Source organism: Callionymus lyra, chromosome 7, assembly GCF_982586985.1.
Source record: "Callionymus lyra chromosome 7, fCalLyr1.hap1.1, whole genome shotgun sequence".
Classification (NCBI taxonomy): Eukaryota; Metazoa; Chordata; class Actinopteri; order Syngnathiformes; family Callionymidae; genus Callionymus; species Callionymus lyra.
This window is the reverse complement of record NC_141824.1, coordinates 16,245,043-16,261,743: the sequence shown is the minus strand read 5'-3', so window position 1 is coordinate 16,261,743 and position 16,701 is coordinate 16,245,043. Positions and strand designations below refer to the sequence as shown.

General features: G+C 35.3%; 1 protein-coding gene across 2 annotated transcripts in view; it reads left to right on the top strand.

Moving 5' to 3' along the window:
- Positions 1–3,258: 3,258 nt before the first annotated feature.
- arap1 (ArfGAP with RhoGAP domain, ankyrin repeat and PH domain 1) overlaps positions 3,259–16,701 on the top strand; it is a 48,994-nt gene continuing 35,551 nt past the window's right edge. For both annotated transcript variants that reach the window (XM_087796456.1, XM_087796455.1), the window contains exons 1-8: positions 3,259–3,328; positions 9,773–10,624; positions 14,034–14,197; positions 15,190–15,269; positions 15,338–15,426; positions 16,195–16,335; positions 16,412–16,481; positions 16,548–16,668. In XM_087796456.1, the coding sequence (XP_087652582.1) occupies positions 9,828–10,624; positions 14,034–14,197; positions 15,190–15,269; positions 15,338–15,426; positions 16,195–16,335; positions 16,412–16,481; positions 16,548–16,668 (1,462 nt within the window). In that variant the 5' untranslated portion in view covers positions 3,259–3,328; positions 9,773–9,827. The remainder of the gene's footprint in view (positions 3,329–9,772; positions 10,625–14,033; positions 14,198–15,189; positions 15,270–15,337; positions 15,427–16,194; positions 16,336–16,411; positions 16,482–16,547; positions 16,669–16,701) is intronic.

Genomic DNA, 16,701 nt, shown 5'->3' with positions numbered 1-16,701 from the left:
GACGTTGGGTTTTTGTCATTTTTAATCAATCTAATCATTCACTGGAGACCCTAAAGGTTTATTTTATTCGTCTAAAGCTTCAGCTTTGACCCACTCGTTTAGAAACTGAGCTAAAATTGGAATAAATACAAATATCTTAGAGCCTTTCACCTTCTTTTGCAAACTTATGGCCAACAAAATGTTAAAAAATTTAGCCTGCAACGATATTAAATAATGTTTTTATGGCCTCTGGGATAAATAAACACTATTTTCTATACTAAAACTCCCATAATGCATTGCAAAAGGCCACAGTACAGGTCTGTCAAGACAACTGTCAATAATGTGTCGTACTATAATCTTTTAAACAAATAAACCGATAGATAATCGATAAATAAATATCGATAGACTTTATTAATCCCTCCCGTAGATGTCCGTCAGGAAATTGGATTTCCAGTTCACAGCAGACGATAGTTTCATTAAAACAAATTGCAAATAAAAAGAACAAAGGTCAAGGGATGACAAAGTGCAATTATAAAGAGAGCAACGAAAAGGATACAAAGATTAACAAAGAATAACATCATCCTTTCCGCTCATGCCTCCTAATTCAGAATTATACGGTCTAATAGAGTCCCTGGGTCTATTAGTGTTGCAATGGGGAGTATATGTGGTTTGTAAAATGTTAATTAAGAAATATAGAAAAGTGGTTAAAATGTATCTATTTTTAAAGGTAAAACTGTCCCAAGAAAAACATAAATAAATAGATAAAAGTAGTAAATTATGAGAAAACAGAATTTCTTAATCTTTCTATATTGTGGTTGATAACTGTGGAAAATGAATAAAATGTAAAAAATTTAATAAATATGAAAACAAAGAAATGACTAACGAAAAAAGCTTGGATATAAAAAATAATAAAATTATTATTATTAATATAGATGCATTTAAATAGAAAAAGAAACCCAAAAGTAAAGCTACAGATCAAAATACTGTCATTTGATAAAATAAAAAGGGTCTACAAAATAAAATGTAAATGGTAAAATAATATTTCAAATAGTATAAACAGGAAGTGAGTACTCATGTCAGTGTTACACTCTGATCCAATAAGTAACGGGTGAACACGTCAGGAGTCAGTTCTTGGAAACCTCAATAAAGATTTCATGTGTTTGATTATTAAAGTGTTTTTAAAAGGTAAGTCAATGGATTTCTTGGCCAGTCTGCTATTATACACACACACACACACGCGCGCACACACACCCCCACACACAAACACACACACACACTCCCATTGATCTGTAAGTGGTGTTTTCTGAGGAACAAAGACTATAACTTACACCGTATTGACGCGCTGTCTCTTAGTGGGTGATGCCGATATGCATGTGGCGTGCAACTGATCCCACACACTGTTTTTTTTTTTTGGAGCTAGGAATCCCCCCTTTTTTGTTGGCATGGCAACAAAGATACCCACTCACTGTTTGCGTGTGACAGAGGAAGTGATGTCACGCTCCTGTTGGGATGGGTTTATGGATCAAATGCATGTCGTGATAACCATGTTTATAGCAGATGCTTCGTGAAGTGGCATGTCACTATTGCATGACACACACACACACACACTCAAGCCATAGGATGCTGTGACCTGATTCTTCCATCGCCACCTCTACACATGCACCGCCTTATAAAGAATGGATGAGGTCAGGAAGTGTTCTTTAATGCTCTTCCTGTACATCAGCATCCTCCCACCTATTACCACACTACAGCTCCGCCCTCAGCCCATCATTTAAGTGCATCCCAGTGGCATCCCTGTGTTGTCTCCCACACACCCCCGCAAAAAAAAGATGGAGCGCATCCCTGCATATGTGTCACCCGGGCCACCCCCGCAGACCAGTTTATAAACGTGTGATGACTCATCAGACCCCTCATCATCATCTCTCCCAGACCCTCCACCTCCTCTGTGCTCCGATTCATCATCTTCTGCCCTCCTTTGAATTATTCATCTCATCCTTTCAATCACTTTTTTTAATTCCATCATTTTTGCTCTCCACTGACACCCACTATTATATCTCTTGTTTTCTACACACACGCCTTATGACGGCTTATTTTATTTTGTTTTATTTCCAGGTGTCAAAAGTCAAATCACTTCATGTTATTACTGTGTCTAAATCAACATATTCGCTCAATAACACACCACAAGTATAAAGGTTTTTCTCCCTTCTTTAGCCACATCACAAGTTCATCCTTAAAATGCAAGTAAGTAAGTAAGTACTTTTTATTTATATAGTGCTTTTCAGACCAGGGTCACAAAGCCCTTAAACAATCAAAACAATATTCAATAAAGTATATACTTTAAAGGTCAAGATAAAACTGATAACACACAGGAGTTCCAGAAAATCAAGGAAAAGCCTGAACAAATAAAAACGTCTTAAGATGTTTCTTAAAGGAGTCAGTATATTAAAACAAAAAACAAACAAAAAAACAATAGGTACATAAGAGTAAAAAACTTTAAATAATTATTAAAAACACCATCAATTGTTTGCTTTCTAATTTCTTGGGCATTGAATTATTAAGGTTAACGAGGGTGATAATATGAATATAATTATATATATTATTACGGATCAAGTGTAGTAAGTTCTATCTCACTCAAAACAAGTCATCTTGAAATATATATCAACATGAGGTCGCCCTCTACTGAAATAAAAGTTGTATTGCAACTAATATCTAAAGATTCGCCCTGGTAGTTCAATGCTGGATTTTCAATGTTCCTTTTTAAATAAGATCTTCAATATTAGAATAAAATATACCAATAAAAATACATTTTACTTACACACAACACTGATTTTAAGTAGTAAAAACACAAAAACAACAACAAAAAACCCACCTGCACTATGTACAGTGTACTAGTTTTTTTTTTTAAATTGTGAAGTAAATAAAACCTAAAATATATATTTTTTAATTTTAGATCTCTTCGGCAAAACAAGCACCACGTGACGGAGATTTGTATCATTTATAGAGAAGTGTTTTAAGAGATCACTACACATCCAAGAGGTTCTGCATCAGTCTTTCAGAATAAAATACACACTATTGTTTGCACGACAATGAATAAGGGTCGTAAGGTTGCGAGATAAGAAATGTAGTGTACGACCAGCTAATAAAATACACAACTAAGTATATAAGGAATTCGACCAAAACTAACGCCGTAGAGATCAACAAAATAAAATAATGCGTTTAATTTGAAAGTAAATACAGGAAGTTGAGTTTTGGGCATCTTCAGCTTGACGCAAGCTACTTGTCCGCTATTCCGTGCTTCGGTTGTGGATTTAAGTTGAGAAGTGAAAAGGACGGTGTTGTGCTGGAAAAGGTAAGAGATCAACAAACTTATTTGACGGACGACGAGGAGTAAAAACGTGATTATTTGACGCCAAAACGACGATAACTTGTTGTTTTGTTTACTGACTTGCTCCGTTAACTGTGTCAATTCAGCATTTAGTCAATAAAGGAAATACAGCGTCAGTGTGTTTCGCCAAAAAACTACTTTTTGTTGCAAGTTATTTTGTCTTTATTCTGTTTTCTGACGACGTTTACTGCTCACTATTGGACTTCTTATCCCCTCTGGAATTCACTAATGTTTTAAGCTGGTCCTAAATGTACCATTTCCGAGACGAGATTTATTTTAAACCTAATATTTTTGTGAATTTGTACATTAGTATCACTTCACAGAAAAGCCAAGATAATTGTCCATACAATATGTTGATAAGAAGTCTGATAAGAAATCAAACAATGAAATGAATCTTTACTTTTGCAGGGTCACCCAGAAAAGAGATAAGAAAAAAACTTTATTAGTATCACAGATTTGACAGCGGCAACCCTGAGAACGACTTTAAAAATAGAATACATACAATAAAAAAAATTGTAAAATCAAAAATAAACCAACAATCTTGACTATGAAAAATTGAAGAACTTCGGAATTTATTGTTTAAAACAGCATGGATGCCACTGAAGGTTATAGTTCTTATATATGTTTATACAGGTTTAAACTGCTCCAGGAAATACAAACGTTTTTCATGTTTTCATTTGTGATTATACACTTTTTTTAAGGGTGATAAATGGAATGGGTTATTAAATCAATTCTATATTCATGTTAAATACATACTACACATATGTGACATTAATTGTAAGATTTGTATCCAATTGACTAAAGAAAACGTTAGTTCATGTTTTAAATCAACATCATAACATTGTAGCATTTAAGTAGAAAATGATTAAGATCAGTGGAGCGTGTGAGCGGTTGTTCTTTCCTGTCTCTTAGGTGTGGTGAGCGTTACTTGCATGTGTTCCTCAACAGGTTTTTATATTTCACTTCATTATGTACTGATCATAGATAAAAACTTTGACTAGTTGAAACCATAAAGTCGTAAACTTGTTCTGGTCACGAGTGTCGCCTTTAAGTAACCAAACCATAGGACGAAAGAGGAATGACAAGTATACGAAGTAAACAGTTTTTCTATCATGGAAACATATGTTAATCGTTGATGATCTTTTATCCGGTTTATTGTCTTGGAACTTCTTTTCTTTCGACAACATATGGTTACTTCACACTGTGTATTTGGGCAGAATCTTATTACATGATGAGTCACTAATGTTTCACCCTCGTGACGGACAGTGTTTGCCGAGACCACAACTGTCAAAGAACATTTGGTACTTCTGTTTCTATTCATTTTCAAGGTTTTTCCCGGCATGATGAGGAGAATACATGATCCGTTAACAATGTTGCTGCTTCATTACTGGCGGGGCTGAGTCACTGGACCAATAGAAAGTTGGTCTGGGTCAGGCTGAGTCATTTTCAGCATGTATTGTGTACATTCTTGTCCGAGGACATAACCCTGATGACAGATTTCAGTTTGCTCATGGTGCTTTGAATCAACCATGACATTCAGGAAGACGTCCTTCAAAAGTACTTCTTAAATTTACTTGAATATTGACACGAGCGTGGTAATGACGGAATAATACTGCAAATTATACCTACATTTCGTACTCTATCAATGTTTTATCATTATTTATTCAGTAGATGCACTTTACTCCTTTTTTACCCGTCCATTTTTTTTTAGCCTGTGTCGCTATTTGCTCAGCCAAACATTTCAACTCCATGTAACAGTGCGTGCAGTCACCGGTGTTTCACTTGTGGATTGTTATTTAATGAAGTCTCACTTCACTCTTTAACCTCCGGTTCCTCTCAAATGTATAAAGTTTAAAGTAGTCATGCCCACGTTTTAGATTTGAATAGAATTGGGATTTGGAAAGTTGTATCTTAAGAATGCTCTTTATACAACTACATACCTATTTGTCATCTCCTACACTTGCTCATATATGCATTTAGATCACTGCTTCTGAATTTGGTCGTGGATTTCAAATATTTGTGAACCAATAGTAAAGTCGCATGTGTTGTTTCAAACCACACATCTGAACGAGGACCTGAAGTTCTCTAGCGTTCTCACCGTTTAATTCCATTTAAAACACCTTCTCATTTAGAATCGCTGTTGTCGCAATTTATGCTTTTTAAGGATATTGTTTTGATCCCAAAAAGTAGAAAATACTACTGCCTACTATTGATATACTCAGATGCACATGGTTACAAGTACGTTCATTCAAATAATAAAGCCGCAATAAGTAACATTATTATTGTTTCATTTTCTCCTGTAATGATGGTTTAGTTTGAACAGTCATGGCATTATATAGCTATTATTTAAGAGATGAACTTAACTTTGTCTGGATGACCAACTGAAGAGTGTGTGTCACATTACATCTTTTCATATGATATGATAAAACCATAAACTGAAACAACAAGAGTAATTATCTCATTTTGTAAACAAATTACCTGCAGAAAATTGCCAGCAAAACAAAGAATATATAACTTTGCAACTACACTTTTCTGACTCTAGAGGGAGCTAGATTCAGTATTTTAAATCTACGGAAAGGGCCTTTAATGAAAAATGATTCTTTAACTAATGTGTTATGGAAGACACATTTATAATTTTTGCATTTTATCTGCTGTTTTGATAACTGCATCCGTGATCTGGTGGATAACCGTAGCCCTCAACTGTGGACGACGGAGGGGAAAAAAAAAGAAAGAAGCAATTGGCTCCCTTACAAAATAAATCAACTCTGATCATAAAGAGATTGAAAGAAAACCGCTACCAGTGAGTCATTCCTTTTCTCTTTTTTTTGACATGTGGGAGACAGAAAAAAAATTAAAGAATTTAAAAAAATAGTCACGTTCAGCCAATAGCTGTAAACCTGGGTTTTCTTTTAACTAAAAGAGCTCTTGCTTGATACTCTTTGCACTGATATTCGCTTGAAAAGCTAATCTAATGTAATAACTAGTCCTGGAGATATTTAAAACATGTTATATTTTGACCCTCGCTGTCAAACATTAAACAAGTGTGACCCGGAAATGACTTCTAATAAGCCTCCTTATTTCCCTTTAATGTGTTACCATTTCTCATTCGCTTGTTCCTGTATAGTCGGGAGAAATTGAGGATGGTTTTCTCCCATAAATATCGGGGTAATACGTGGATATACCACTACCTTTAGTTGAATGTTTTTCTGGGTAAAGAACTGGTCTCGGAGCGTCCACCAACCATGTGTTTTTTTGCTTCTTGTGACTGGGTTTTGTGAGAGAGTTTCCCCGGGCAACAGAATGCACCATTGTGTGGCCAACACAGAGACCCTGTTATTGGCTCTTGGGTGAGTGGAGGGGGTGATGGGGAGAGGAGACGAGTAAGAGAGTGAACTATAGAGAGCTTGGCCTGAAGAAACCTCAGCAGCCCTTTCAAAAGTTAAAAAAGATTTTTGTCTGCTTTGGTCAGCATTGTTTCATGTTACGATGCTAAAGGTCATGATTCCTCCGGATCTGCATACTCGGCAGTGTTTAGGGCGTCGTTTAAACCATTAAAAAGGTACAAATATAGAAGACTGTCAGGTGATTAGACTAAGACGGTGTTTGTACTTAAAAGTTACTTTTATTATAAGAAACTACTACTTTTTTCTATTAATTCTTCCGGTCAGCACATTTTATTGTTCCATATAAATCATAATATTCCCTTTCCTCCTCCTAGAATGGTCTAATGTCGAAATTAATTCTTAATTTAATTTAATGGGGGACATTTCAAGTGTCAGAAAGTAAAATAATTAAAAAAAACAGTACATACACATTAGATTAAACATGCAGTACATAAATATAAAATATTAAAAGAAATAACAATAGGTAAAATTATTATAAAAAACAATACCCCAAATACACAGAAAGGTAAGGTAAGGTAAAACTTTATTGATCCCTCAGGATCAACTAGAACTACTAGAACTAGAACTACTAGAACTAGAACTAGTTGAGGAAGTTAAAAGCACTTATTAAACTGATTTCTTTTTTGAATACATTTTTATTAAATAACAGCAGTGGGCAGTAAGAAGTGCTGGAATTTAAATAGTGGAAAAAAAACCCACACAAAAATAAGTCAGTATGTGTTAATGGAAAACATTTTTTTTATGCATTTAAGTATTTCCTTTCATTCCTGTCGACCTCATTCATCTCTGTTTTCTGTATCATACATTTTTCCTCAGAAATGATTGAGCACATTTTTGTTTGAACAAATCCCTCCACAGTATTTTTAGACCTTGTGTCATAATGTTACTGTCATAATGACACATACTGTAATGAAGTAAATGATATGAAGGCAAAGTATCTGTTCTCTCCTGAAGTATTTTAAAGCTCTCAGGAAGAAACTTCTTAACCGTTGTGTTATCCCAGGGTCAAGGTGACCCGAAGGCCAGAAATCAAATGTGTTTTTGCTGTCCCTTGTGTTGTTTCTGGGTCAAGGTCAACTACGTCCACCCCTGCATATGTATTAGTAGAAGCCAGGGTTCAATTTGACCCAAAAAACAAAACAAAGGATAAAACGATCACATTTGTTTTTCAGGCCTTCGGGTCACCGTGACCCTAAGATATTACGGGGGGTTAATGAGAAAGATTAATTTCAGTGCAAACGTTTACTAAATACATCTTTAAAAACATTAAACTGTTAATAATTGTTTCTGAAAACATTTCTTGACACAAGATCATCTGGTATATTGTTTTTTAGAAACTGTAAATCTCCGTACAGTATTTCTGTCGGTTATTTTACATGAGTTTGACCAAAAATTTTGCAACTGCTAATAAGTCAAGCAAGACTTAACTGCTCTCTCAAGTTCCTCAATTCATAAATAGGAAGTGTGTGTGTGTGTGTGTGTGTGTGTGGAAGAAAGATGAAAAGACCTCGTCTGACCTGGTTGAAGAAACGTGTGACAGGAAGTGGATAATCACACTCATTTCAACGCAGTATTTCTCAGACCAAACGCTGAGGTCACCGCCTACTTAATCGGCTTGTTCAGAGTCCGCAGACGTGACGACTGAAATGAAAAGACTGCACATGACTTACATGATGTTGAAGGTGGCAAACTTGATCGTAAGATGTTATCTTATAAAACCCAGCTAACATTTGATCGTGTGTGACAAATTCAGTAAGTTTTACTTTTGCTGTCGGCGACCGGTCGAGCTGGTTTCGGTCTTTCTGGTTTTTCAAAAAATAATCTGTGTACTTGGGGAATCCACACAATGTGTCTAACACGTACAGGATGTGACGACTGTACTTCACTAACTGACCAGGAAAGTTTCAAGTTTCATGACTGTCCTCTTACTTTAGACACGTACTCAGGTGGTTTGACCTCCTTTTTTTTTAGGACCTGAGAGACCGCAGGAAGTCAAATCTAGAGCGTACTCAAGAGGTCACGTTACATATGTAGATGTGAAGACTACATAAGATATTCTTATTTGCCATAGATGGTTTGGTGTACTTGTAAATACTAATACCAATTCCATCGGGAACCGGTTAAACTTAAACTAGTATTAAAACTAAACATGTTTTTAAATTGAAATGATGTTGGTTTTTTTTAAGCATTGAATTGTTTTTTAATGATTCAGTTCAATAATTTGTGAATTCAAAAGGTTTTTATTTAGAGCCGGATATTGATCAAAAATCTACTATACACGTACTGATATCAATACCTTTGATACAGATTCCTAAATTAAACTTTTTCTCTACCAATTGTATAAGATCAATTCAAACAGAAGGAAAATGAAATTACACATAGTACATATCTTGGGTTTAATTTACACCCGAAGCCGATCTTGAAGAAAGAAAAACAACTTTCCAGTGCAAAAGAACATTTGCTGACACGTGACGGGACTTAATTCTTCGATACTTAGTTCTACTGAATCACTTCTATCTGGGCCACAAACGAACTGTAGTTCGAAGCCCAGCCTAGTTTAGTTAATTTGTATTGCACAATTGAATTAAATAATCTTTGTGGACATTGAAATGTCCATTTTTTTTATTAGATCATTCTAATATTCTAATAAAACTGTTGTAACTGTAAAACATTTTACAATTTTAAATTCAATATTATCTGGTGACACTATCCAAATATTTTTTTTATATTGAATTAAATATATTATATAACTACAAAATAAAAAATATTGAGTTTAGAAAATGTATTTTTTGATAATGGAATAAGAATATCGATGAATATACGTTGAAAATGTGAACATTTTTTTTATATCGAACCGGTTGAACTTGAAAAATGTGAACATTTTACAATACTATTTTTGTATAAAAGAAACATTTCAACCATTTAATATTCTGATATCACTGATATACCTTCATATTCTTGCCTTTACATAACTGAACTTCTCGTCCAACGTTCTGCTCCACAGATCCTCCAAACCATGATCTAACCTGCTCCTCGACTCCAGACCTGCCGGGGCAGTCATGTCGGAGATGGAGTCTTGCGCGACTCTGCGGGACTGGCTGTCCGTCCTCCACCTGGAACAGTACCACGAGGCGTTCGAGAGCGTGGGTCTCACCACCTTGAAGGAATGTTCCAGCCTCACCCAGACTCGGCTCGAGAGCATGGGGATCACTCTGCCGGGCCACCAGAGGCGAATCATGTCCAGCCTGAGCAAGACTCACGGCGGCGACGACGAACCCCCGACGGACCCCTGCACGGAGGAGAGAGGCGAGGGTGAAGACGGGACCCCCAAACCCATACCCAAGGAGAGAATCAAGCCGGTCCCGCGGGAGAGACGACTGTTGGGAGAGAAAGAAGAAACGAGTAAATCTGTGGAGAAGAAGGTTCCTGAAGAAAAACAAAAGGTTTCTGGACTGAGTGTAGAAAAACCTGTGCCTAAAGAAAGGACTAGATTTCGCTCGAGTGCTTCTCCAGATTCTTCCACCGTCTTTGTGGTTTCTCCCTCTTGTGACAACTCTTTGCCTCCGGTTCCGCCCAGAAGCACCCCCAACTGTCCCCCCCAGCCCTTCACCACGGCCCCGGGACCTGCACCGGCCCTTGTCCTGCCCACACATGTGGGTCCAGAACCCAGACCTATGACCTTATACATTGAGCCCCCGGATCGCTTCTACGGTGTGGATGGAGCGAGGAAAGCGTCTCCCACGACTCCACCTGTACTTCTGTCACCGAGGGAAGACGGGGTTCCTCCGCCCCTGCCGCCTAAAACCGGGCCCACCAGCCCCCCACCGATCCCACAAAGGGTTTTCATAACTCACAGGTGAGGCTGCTTTAAGTGCTAGACAATGATATATTTATTTAGGGGCCACAATTTATAAAGGCTGTTGTAAGGGGCCTTAGAGCAAAAATAAAGTAGTATAATAAAAATGAAGTTATAAAATCGAGCTTAATATGCTTGAAGTTATCATTTTATTGTATTTTTAAACGTTTTGTTTTTTTAATTCTTACATAAAAAGCTAAATTTTTTCACCTAAAATCATTCCAAGGGGCAATAACTTCTCACTAAGATAACAAGATGAAGAAGTGGAGGACAAAAGTCATAATACAAAAACCCTATCATCATATTAAGAGAATAATAATAAGTAAAATAAATAAATAAATAAATACAATTGTCAGACAACTTTATCTTTTTTTCACAGTTGGAATGAAAAAAATAATAATTAAGAAGGCAGATGACATAAATAGTCTCCCAAATATAATAATATAACTGTATTTCCCTATTATGTTATAATAATGTTACTTACATGTATTAACGTCCTGTTTCTATCTCGAAGCTTGTTGACTTATATTCTCAAAGTTCATTTCCGGATTACATGGATTTTAAAAATTTGTCAGACGTCTTCTGTAAAGAAGTTTTTAATATTTCAGAGGCACTAAGTTTTATTAAGTCACAAAAAAAATGTTGTTTATATTAATTGCTCGCTTCTTCCTGGAGAACATCACGTGACCCCTGTGAGAATAGGTTTGGTGTCCAATACTGACATCTGCTGTTTGAATGAAAGAAGTGCACTTCCTGGAATTTTAAAAAAGCCACTACTAAAAAGGTTTTTGCTTTTCTTTTTTTTTACAAGTAAAATAAACTTAATTCCATTCGGTAAGCGTCTTAGGTTGTGCTCTGATTGATTGACATGTGCACTTCTACTTCTATTTTGCAAGGGAAACCAGCTTTTTTTTTATTATTGTAGTAAATATTATAAATTATAAATATTATTATCCTAAATGAGGAATCATGTATGGGTTTTCATGAGATGATTTAAGGGACTGAAAAACCCAAATGAAGGAAAATTTGTGGATGCTTTCCTGTTTTTCAACAATCTCAAAGTTCACTTCACTCCCCCCTTCATTGTGTCGCCTCGACTCCTCCCACTTCTCTTGTTGGTCACTTCCTCCGACTGCTCTCTCCCAGTTCATGCTACTATTTTCTTCAATCCCCACGAAGGAGGGTCAATATTGACATGTCACAACAGGTAATTACTACAATACTATTCTGGTTTGCTTAAGCAACTTACTCTTGTGTCTTCTGCTCGGTGTGTACATCGCGTTGTACACACCCAGTACATGTTGTGTTGTTGCCTTTTTTCATGCTTTTACCATAGAACTCGCTCAGCTTCCTATGGTAGCTGAGCTGGATCATGACAAAGTTGTTGTCATTTTTATGCCAAAACAAGGGCAATTCTTAGATTTCTAAGTGAATGTTACTCTCAACCTTTAAGTATGTATAATTGCATGAGGAAATACAGTATTGTGCAATTTTTCAAAGAGTCAGCATTTGCAGGGGGAAATTGGTATTGTTGTGAGCACACACTACCACACATTACAACACAGAAAAGAGGAACTCCATTAGAACAGAAGTTAACCATTATTTGACTTCATCGTTTGTAAAATTAAGAACTATGAAGTGAAGATACAACAGGATGTAATGTCATTTAAATTGCATTTTAGTATTAAGGTGAATTTAAGTCAACGATCAAGGGTCAATTTCAATCAAATGAAAAGCATTGATTTATCAAAACTGTGATTTTTCTTCTTTAAAGATGTGTTGTTGTGAGTAACAAACAGCTGTTAAGTCTTTTATCCAGTAAATTAGTTCACAATTCTTCCATCAAAAATGTTCAGAATGCGTTTTTGCATTGATTTGTTGAGATATTAAAGTAACCGTCACCCTTTTGTTGAAGCGACAAATTAATATTGCAGTGTTTTCCTAAACATTAGATGTTCATTCAAACTTGCTAGTGATGGAGTTTGAAAGCCTTTCTAGCTTAACTTTATTTTCATTTTGGCATAGACGGTCTTCGGAGGCTTCATTTTGATTTAAAAATAAAGTTGAATCATGCAGTGATTACTTCCTTTTTTAAGAAGATAAATGTCTATTCTTATAACTGATGACATCAATAAAGAAACAAGAACGCTGACGCAATTGTAAAATATCCTTCATCTCAATCCGTGCATCGTCTTTATGACATTGTTTAAGGGAACAAATGTTGTAATGTGAATTAAACTGACTAACCGCAGGCTTCGGTTCCTTTGAAAATCATTTTTCTTGGAGAGGTTCTAACGCTCCTTAATGAAGAGCAGAAATAATCATTTTATTTGTCCATCAGAATCAGAATTACTCTCATCCTATTATGAACCCTCTGTACGTTGATATTTCATTCAACATTTTATCTTGACACCCACTGGGCCGCGATCAAGTCGGAGTAGTTGAGCAAGTTTTAATTTTCTCCAATAACAATAACCTGCTGAGGTAGAATAACATTCCTCACAAAGGATGGTGCTCACACTGAGATGCAGTAAGTATCAGGGACTGTTGGTCACGTTCCAAATATTGTTTACAACAATACTTGTGACCTAGATCGACTTTTACACAAACAAAGGAGCTTAAGGAGAAACATTTGACATAAAAAAAAATCAAAATTGTGTACTTAAAATACTGAAATGGTAAGAGGAACTTCACAATTGTAGAAAGTAAAACACCAACTTTTTGAAATCATGGAAAAATATATACTTTTATTCTATTTGTTTATGGCTTAAGGCTACTTTAATTTTTCCTTTACATTATTTAGCCTTCATTTACTGTTTTTTTCTCTCAATATTTTCTCTTAACTGTTGATTAAAGGGGTTTTCTTTGCTTTCATCTTCACCTCAATTATACAAACAATAAAAATAAAATTAGTTTTTTATATAAATATGAGAATAATAGTCTGTTTTTGAGGAATTTTTGATGAGAATAAATTTGGATTCTCATACATTTATTTCAAACTATTATAATTGAGATTATTAATGCTCCTAATTGAGATTATCTGACACTGGTTTCCCACATGTAACATTGAGTTTAAGATGTACTCGTCCACTTGTTGGTTCAGCAGAGAAGAATGGGGAACGCTCGCTTGTATCATGAACTATTCAAGCATCCGGCAGGTTCAGACTCGCTGCTAAAAGGGGCAGCAAAGATATGACAGACGAGCAGAAGGACAAGACTTGTTGACATGTCTCTTTCTCTTAGCTGGAAAATTGACATTTAGTTGTTGGAATGATTGTAATTAAAATCAAATCCATATTTAGTTTCCACCAAACTTTTAAGTGTTTTATTTTTATTGGATTTCTTTCAGATTTTTTTAAATTCATGAGATTATTTTCATTCATTTGCTTATTTTAACTTTACTCCACAGTCCTTCTGCCATCACGAAAACTACATCCACGATGCAAAAAGACCAGCGGCCGCAGGTCTCGCCCACCAGTACCTTTCCCAAACCGGCGAACACCCAACATTCAGCTCACGCTGACACTAAGCCAGGGCTGCCTGCTCGCTCCACTTCCCAGACGCTTCCCGACAGTGAGTAGAAACCACGAGTCAATTATTATATTTGTTCGGTTTTCTAAGAACTACCTGTAGTTTTTTAAAGATCTTGGTGATTTTTATTTCTTTAGATTTGTTTCTATTTGTTCCATTATTTTCAGCTTTTCTATCATATTTTAAAATGGAATTTATATAAAATGAAATGTTATCCAACTTATTTTATGGCATAATGTGTTTAATATACTTTAATTTTATTTATTTCATTTTAATTTTTTTAATTTTTAGAATCCTTAAATAAGATACTTATTACAAGTAAATATTGTATATTATTTCAGATTAATAGTAAAACTTATTTAAGAATTTCTTTTTATTTATTTTTTTGTTTTTTGTTTGACGGCCCCTTAAAAACAGGCACAGTATATAATGTTTAAGCATAGAGTGTGAGAAAGTTGTGATACTGCAAACTTTGTCTGCTGTAATTTTGACACAACAAAATAAAAATGTTGCAGGGACTTGTGTACCTCGACTTCTGTAAAAATGATTGACAAGTTGTATTGAATCAAATAGTTAATTCATTCTTTCGATATTGAGTAATGTGTTTTTTTTTTCATTTTCATATGTGTAGAATAAAACCCCAACACCTGCATAAGATAAATGCTAGATAACAGTACAAGTTGATTTAGCTATAGAATTGAAGCTTCCAAAATAAAATTGTTCATTTATTTATGCTTTTCCTATGTAAAATATCTCAATACTTTACACCACAACATTATGGTATTGTGTCATTTTGCCAAAGGTTAAAACTAATAAATAAGTTAATTTCTTAAGGAATTAATCAGAAAATATGATATTTTATCCTGATATATTTCAGGAAACCTAAGAAAATTAGGTCGGCTTTGATGATCAAGACAAGGTTGCCTCAGAGAGATTTCCGGCAACACAAACAAGTTAAAAGATCAAATCTAATCGAGGCCGAAACAAGTTGAAAATCTGCTGACTCACTTGTAACAACATCTTCTCTTTTTCAGGGTTAGTTCCAGTGGACGACGCTTCACACGATTACGAAGAAGCTCCCGTCCCTCATTCCAGGGATGACGCACATGCAGGAGTGAGAGCTTTTAGAAAATGTTTAATTCCGGGTCGTCCAGTGTGAAGTAAACGACTTCTGTCTTACAGAGATTGTCGTTGCCAGTCGCCCGAAGTAGAAACGAAAGATGTAATTCACTGTTTAGTGACGACGGACTTCTAGACGATGGAGAAGAAGAGTAAGAAAAAAACTAAAATTATGATTTTTCTCCAGTTTTTTCTCGTTTGTTCTATAAATCAGAATGTATTTTAAACGTTTAGGCCATACAGTTTCAGTACCCTAAAAACTTAAAAATGTATTCATCATTTTTGATTAAAATTAGGTCAAAACGTCTCTTACAATAGATATGATCACTATATTATCAATTTTTAAAGACAAAATTTGAAAGTAAAAAGAACCAAAGTGCGTAGAAATATGTATAAAAAAAGTCAGATTAAAGTCTGAAACTATTTATATATATATTATATGTGCAGTATATTTCAATACATATTTGTCAAAAGAATAATACATGCCAATAAACTTAATAAAGTCCACAAAAAATACTTAACTGATTAAATTATTGTTTAGCGGGTCCACTGCTGTAATAAAATGAGGAAAATTACATCTTTTGCTAGAATGAGGTTATATAAACAGTTTTCTTAAAAATATATATTGACAACAAACGTAAAAGTGCAATTATTCTCTGGCATTATAAAGTAAAAATGTTTATTTTTTTTATAGTATATTATTTATTTTATCCCAAAAAAGACACAAGGAAAAAAAAGACAATTTAAAGCAGCAATATGTGATTCAAAAAAATAGTTTCTGGCTCCCCTAGTGCTGAAGCAGTGTAACTACAACGTTATTGACCCTACAAGCTACCTTTTAGTGTGATGGATTATATAAATCAGTACGAAATAATACATGAATAAATTGTCTTAACCATACATTTTGTCTTGCTGTGTAGTCCAGATTCCTGGTATCGAGATTCCAGAGCTATCGGCAGCATCTACCTGCCCGCCGCGGAGAGAAAAGGATCTTTGTCTCACACGGAAAACTCAGCCACGGTTCTTAAGACTGGCTGGCTGGACAAGAATCCACCACAGGGGTATGAAAAATCAATATTATTATTAAATATCCTTGTTCTTTAATTTCCTAATCTAGATGATTTATGTCTTATGAAGGGTCCTTTATTATCAGCGACGATGGGTGAAGCTTGACGTCGACTACCTGAGATACTACGATGGCGAAAAGGTGACAAAGCACTCGATTTAAGGTGGTTTTTCATTTGTATCTTTTTTTGATCATATGTCGTTTCAGGAAGTTTATTCCAAGGGGATCATCTGCATACCATCCGTCACTAACGTGAGCAGCGTGGGGGAGTTAAAGTTCGACGTGGTCACCTGTAATCGGACGTTCACCTTCAGGGCTGATAACGAAGGTTTGTCGAAAATGTGACTCTTTCTTTATAATT